The sequence below is a fragment of the Megalobrama amblycephala genome, linkage group LG16 (assembly GCF_018812025.1).
Source record: "Megalobrama amblycephala isolate DHTTF-2021 linkage group LG16, ASM1881202v1, whole genome shotgun sequence".
Classification (NCBI taxonomy): Eukaryota; Metazoa; Chordata; class Actinopteri; order Cypriniformes; family Xenocyprididae; genus Megalobrama; species Megalobrama amblycephala.
In genome coordinates, this window is record NC_063059.1 from 42,525,411 (window position 1) to 42,532,411 (window position 7,001).

General features: G+C 34.8%; 1 protein-coding gene across 3 annotated transcripts in view; it reads left to right on the forward strand.

The window, feature by feature from the left end:
• LOC125248205 (limbic system associated membrane protein) overlaps positions 1-5,788 on the forward strand; it is a 146,871-nt gene extending 141,083 nt beyond the window's left edge. For all 3 annotated transcript variants that reach the window (XM_048159922.1, XM_048159921.1, XM_048159923.1), the window contains 2 exons: positions 3,364-3,512; positions 3,651-5,788. In XM_048159922.1, the coding sequence (XP_048015879.1) occupies positions 3,364-3,512; positions 3,651-3,748 (247 nt within the window). In that variant the 3' untranslated portion in view covers positions 3,749-5,788. The remainder of the gene's footprint in view (positions 1-3,363; positions 3,513-3,650) is intronic.
• Positions 5,789-7,001: the final 1,213 nt, after the last annotated feature.

A 7,001-nucleotide genomic window follows, 5' to 3' on the forward strand; every position in this document is an offset into this window, starting at 1 on the left:
TTATAAAGATCTCATTGATTTACATTTTTGGTCATATAAATAACTGCAGCAAACTGCAATTTTTGCTCAGTTTTGGCCTAAAGGTAAAAACAAAATTCTATAAAATAAGTTATTTTCTGACTATTATTTAATTATTTCAGGCAATACTTACAGACACTGTTGATAAACTGGACCGATTGATGGAACTACTCAAGAGTTATACTCAGAACTACTTCAACTAGCTCAGAGCGTGCATGCTCGTGTGTGTGTGTGTGTGTGTGTGTGTGTGTGTGAGAGAGAGAGAGAGAGAGTTGCGTGCTTACAGTGGGACAGGGGTTGTTGCGGTGGTTGACTGACTGACAGATTCATTGCCGAAGCAATGGCGCAAACAGTTGTTTATCGATCGATTCAAGTTCAGCGCATATAGCCTACTTCGAAGTGGGCTTTCCTTTGGCTGAATGTACGTTGTGATGACGTCACACGACTTGTTCAGGCCCAAAATCTGTGGAAAATCTGCGGCAATTTAGAAAAATTGCAAGCCCCCCCCCCCCGAATTTTGCGGCGTTTGCTTGATTTTGCGGTAAATTCTGCGATCCACGGAATCCTGGAGGGACTGATGTTTGGTTCCTAGAACCTTCCCAAAACATGCATTTTTAACATTTGTTTTTGGTTAGCCAGAAAAGTTTGCTTTACTAATATAAAATGTTCTTTTTAGGTTTGCAGAACATTCCTCTAATGTTCCCTTAACATTTCCCTAAAATTCCCTTTATATTCATCTAACATTCCCCTAACATTCAACTGTTCCCCTAACATTCATCTAACATTGACCTAACATTCAACTAACATTACCCCAACATTCAACTAACGTTCCCCTAACATTCAACTAACATTCCCCCAACATTCAACTAACATTCTCCTAATATTCCACTTACGTTCCCCTAACATTCAACTAACGTTCTGCTAACATTCAACTAACATTCTTCCACAATTCCACTAACATTCCCGTAACATTCACCTAACGTTCCCCTAACATTCATTTAACATTCTCTAACATTCACCTAGTATTCATCTAACATTCCCCTAACATTCCACTAGTGTTCCCTTAACATTCAACTAACATTCTCCTAACATTCAACTGTTTCCACTTACATTCATCTAACGTTACCCTTAAATTCAACTAACGGTTCCCCTAACATTCAACTAAAGTTCCCTTACAGGGGCGGAGCCAGACATTGTAAACATCCGGGGCTTAGCCCAAATCAATATTTGTCCAATGACATTTTAATTTTCTGTTAACAGCTTTACTGACATGAAAGGAGCTTTTGTTGTAGTATTGTTGTTCAGAAAATGTACATTATTTGGCACTGTAATTTGTAAAAGTTTGTTGGGTGTACCTCCTCTAGGGGGGTCCACTTAAAATGTACAAAATTTTGTACATTTTAATGTTAAATGCATCAATCTGGTGCACTTTGAGAGCTCAAAAACTTAAAAGCTTAAGCCCATACAGTGTGCACATTGAACAAAGAAACAGCATTGACTTGTACCTGGACAAGAGGGCTCAAACATCTTTATAGTTGTGATATAAAGTCTCAGTCTACATTGTTTTTGGATGCCAAATAATTATTAATAAAATAATAATATAATAATGTTTTAATATTATATAATTATTCATGACAGCAATTTCCATATATTGTAACACATGCACTCCAAAATAAATGACAATTTTATTAGTTACTAACTTTACACAACAGTATAGGGAAATTACAACACTGTACTAATTTCTTTTTAAAAGATAAATCCTTGAGCTTTTATTTTGATCACCAGCTGATCGCGTGCGTAAATTTTGCTGTTTTATAAAGGCACAAAGCCATATCACGGTTTAATTTTAGTTCATTGGTAAAATACAACGTAGAGACCATTTAAGCTTTGTATGTTTTAAATTTTCGGTTTATGATGAAACGGTGGCGGTGGCACAGGGTCATTGGGAAACACTGAATGAATGTTTAGCTGACAAATGTGCTAAAGTTGTAATATCAGCTGTTATATCCTATCCAAATGGACCGAACGAGGGTCTCGAGGCCTGCCGCTGCTCTGAGTGAGTGACAGGAGGCGTGTCTGTGTTCAGCTGCGGTGTGCGTGAACGCGCTGTTGGAGAGAAGAGAGAGAAAGCGCTGCCGGTGTATGGATACCTATGACGAATACTGTAGAAAAGCGATATTGAACTGTTTAACAAATTTTAATAGAGAAAAATTAGAAAAATTATATTTTGAGAGCACTGTTAAGAAAGCTCAAACCTGAAAGATTCGGGGCTTTTGGGAAAACATTCGGGGATCCAGCCCCCTTAGCCCACCCCTAGCGCCGCCTCTGCTTAACATTAAACTAACGTTCCACTAACATTCAACAAACGTTACCCTAACATCCAACTAACGTTTCCACCAACATTCAACTAACATTCCCTTAACATTCAACTAACATTTCCACTAACATTCAACTAACTTTCCACTAACATTCAACTAAAGTTCCCTTAACATTAAACTAACGTTCCACTAACATTCAACTGTTTCCACTAACATTCAACTAACTTTCCACTAACATTCAACTAAAGTTCCCTTAACATTAAACTAACGTTCCACTAACATTCAACTGTTTCCACTAACATTCAACTAACTAACTTTCCACTAACATTCAACTAAAGTTCCCTTAACATCCAACTAACTGTTTCCATTTCCACTTCCCTTAACATCCAACTAACATTTCCACTAACATTCAACTAACATTCAACTAAAGTTCCCTTAACATTAAACTAACGTTCCACTAACTTTCAACTAACGTTACCCTAACATTCAGCTAATGTTTACCTAACATTCAACTAACTTTTTTTTAATTTTAGTATTATTCATATACTATTATAGTGTTTATTAATATTTTGTTATGTGCTTTTGTCAGTTTTTGTCTTTTTTTAAGTATTTTTCTATTTAGCTTTAAGTTACTTTAATTTTACTTTACTAAAATAAATTAAAAAGTAAATAATGTCTTAATGTTTTAATCTATTAAAAAATGTAAATAAAGCTGAAAAAATAAATATAAATATTGGATGAAAAACTTAAACTTAAAAAACTTGCACGAAAATTTGAAGAGATTCATCCAGTCTGTCTGTTTCCACAGATAAAATGAAAAAAGAACATATTAAGTAATGAATACAAAATAATAAAATACAGGTTCTTACAGAACTCAATAAATAATAGAGTAAATATGATAACTAATACATTCAGGACTAGATATTGACAGTTGAATTGTGGTCATTTATGTCAGTGTTCATCCGTCTGACCTCAGACAGTAAAACTGATTCACAGCAGTAATAATGTGAGTGTTTGTGTTCATCAGACTGTCCAGCTCTCAGAGCGTCAGTATTCAGATCAGCGGCTCTCGTACGCTGCTGGTGGTCGCAAACGTCACGGAGGACGATTATGGGAACTACACGTGTGTCGCTACCAATAGACTGGGCATCCACAACGCCAGCGTGTTCCTCTACAGTGAGTCTCTCTCTCACACACACACACACACACACACACACACACACACACACACACACACACACTGATGTAGTTCAGCATGTCAACCAGCAGATGTCGCCATTCACCAGCATGTGTCTGTCTGATTCTCTCTCTCAGAACCGGGGATGGGGCGGGACATCAACGCCTCAGGCTGCATGTGTCAATCATTCTGGCTCCTCCTCCTGTGCGTCCTCTCGGCTCTTCTCAAGTGTTAATGTTCAGCGGTCGATCGTCTCAGACTGTTTCCATCCGTCATCCACGCTCACCGTTACACCCCAGCAGGACGGCCGTCTTATTATCAGGAGAAAAATATGACATGAAGAAAAGAAAGAAGGTGCTCTTTTTAAGAACTGAAAATTGTCATTCACTGACTTCCAGTGATGTCCGTCTGTCTGACAGTTCGAGTGCATGTATGTGATTCCCACAGAAAACCGGAGCCACATTCCGACCACGCAATCATCTAGACATGCTGAAAATGCTTCATCCCATTGTGTTTTCCCATAATACTGTTGCGAAATCTGCCTAATGTAAACTAATGAAAGAATCATGTAGATGTGGTTAATAACAGAAGGACTGTATTGTGACAGACACACTTCCTCGTTCATGAAGATTCTCTAGGATCAGAACAATCACCGGCTGAATGAGACGCTCGCGTCACGTCAGTGTTTGTCATGATTGATTGTAGAATATTATCACAGAGCCAAGTCCCGCCCATATGTGTAGCCCCGCCCACTAAACCCCTCCCATGTCACCGGCCCTGGCCACACCAGGCCCAGACGGATCTGCAGGTGCTTCTTCAGGGTTCCTGTGTTCACGGAAAACCACCTGAAGTTTGTTTTGATGGTCAGTTTTCATTTTGGAGGGAAATCTGTAAAATTCTGTGGAATGATTTTACCATGGTAAAGTGTGTCACAAACAAACGAACACCCTCGTGTGTCTGTGAAATGTTCATCGTTCCACTGTGTGAACTTTGAAATGTACGACGCCGTTGAATGCTCGCCTTTGATTCGCTGCTCATTCCCATCGAATCTCCTCCACGTGTCTGTAAATATTCTTTTGAATCGAATGTCCTCACATGGAAATGAAATGAATCTTCAGTTCGGGTTTCTTCATATGTAGTTAGTTATCTGCGGTGGCGCTTTGATGCTTCCTGTAACAAACTGAAATTAGATACTAAACTTTTTAATACAAATATTTAAATATTTCATTCTAAAACTAGATTTACCTTTGAAGCGGCTGCACTACTATTCTTATTATTTATAGAGACTGATCATTTCTGTTCATTAGTTATTATAATAGTAGTTGTACAGAAATGAGCTGAATCCACTGACTGCCAAACGATTATAGATCCCGTTATATATTAAAATTAAAGCCATTTTAGAGATGATTTACAAACCACACTGAAATCTGTACTCATGTTAGTTTTCTTTGTCGTCGAATTCGTGAAGCATCCGTCTTCTTATTTCTCAAAGAGCATAAAGCAGGTTGTATGTACACGTTCATATATTAAAGAAAAAAGAAACCCACAGCCCTTTGATTGACAGCTCTCTCAGCCAATAAGCTTTCAGTGTGTGAGCTCTGATGCCTTGATTGGATGAACCCACGTGTTGCGCTCGTGTCAGTGTGAACGGGATTTAAAGGGCTAGTCGTGCGTCTCCTGTAGTCCGCAGAAGCTCTGCGCTCATGCCCTGAACACGGATATTTGGGTTTAATCCGATCCAAAGTCAAGCGTCCTGAACTCCAGAACAGGACTCGTGCATTTTGTATCTGATGAATGCCTCTGCAGCGCGTGCATGTGTTTGATAGTTACACAAGCTACAAACACACTTGACTTTACTTTCATCATGTTTAGTGTGTGTGTTTTACTCCTGTTGCTCTGTAACATGACAAGAAAACCGGACAGTGTGTTTTTGTCCATCCTCTTTTTTGCTACGGGACCCCGGAGTCTCAGCGGCACAGAAAGAGAATTTCCCTGTAGTTTGACTGACATCTTCATGAAAAGCAATGAACATTTTCTAACTGTGTTTATTTACTCTAAAGTTTCCGCAGTCATTTTTTAAACCCTTCTGCACTGTAAAGTACTTCATGAAATGTTTAAAATGGAAATAAAGTCTTTGAATTTGATGTATTTGAAAGTGGGTTTATGAATTAAAAAAAAGATTGTAATTTTTGGTGAGAAAATGAGGATTATGAATTGTGTTAATCATGTAACATGCAAATAAAGGAATATAAAGATTGTTAGATCTCCCTTTAAATGGTTGTTATTGTGTTTTTTATTTAAATGACAATGTATACATTTAATGTGTCTATACAAAAAGTATTTACATGTCAAATTTACCCAGTTCATATAAAGACTTGTTAGAAAGATATATCAAGTGTTTTTATAAGTACACTTTTTAAGTACAATTGCCATAAGTATTTTTATAAATACACTTTTTAGAAATATTTTTAAGTACACATTTCATAAGTGTTTTATATGTACATTTTGCATAAATATTTTCATAAATACGCTTTTTATATAAAAGTAAGCATTTTATAAATATTAAGTACATGTTTCATTAAGTATTTTTTAATAAGTAGACTTTTCATGAGAATTTTTCATAAGTACACTTTTTATAAGTATTTTTTGAAAGAATACTAATGAAAAGTGTACTTTTAATTATAAAATACTTATGAAAAGTAAGTATACATTTAATTATAAAATACTTATGAAAAGTCTACTTATAAAATATACTTATGAAAAGTGTATTTATAAAATACTTAGGAAAAGTGTACTTATAAAAGACTTATGAAAAGTAAGTATACATTTAATTATAAAATACTTATGAAAGTGTACTTATAAAATATACTTATGAAAAGTGTATTTATAAAATACTTAGGAAAAGTGTATTTATAAAATACTTATGAAAAGTGTACTTATAAAAGACTTATGAAAAGTGTACTTATTACAAAAATACTTATGAAAAGTGTACTCATAAAATATTATGAAAAGTGTACTTATTAAAACATACTTAATGAAAAGTGTACTTATAAAATACTTATGAAAAGTGTACTTATAAAATACTTATGAAAAGTGTAATTAAAATATGTATGAAAAGTGTACTTATTACAAAAATACATAATGAAAAGTGTACTTATAAAATACTTATGAAAAGTATGCTTATAAAATATTATGAAAAGTGTACTTATTAAAAAATACTTATGAAAAGTGTACTTATAAAATACTTGTGAGAAGTGTACTTATTAAAAAATACTTATGAAAAGTGTGCATATAAAATATTTATGAAAAGTATACTTTTAATTATAAAATACTTATGAAAAGTGTAATTAAAATATGTATGAAAAGTGTACTTATTACAAAAATACATAATGAAAAGTGTACTTATAAAATACTTATGAAAATTGTACTTATAAAATATTATGAAAAGTGTACTTATTAAAAAAAAACTTATGAAAAGTGTACTTATA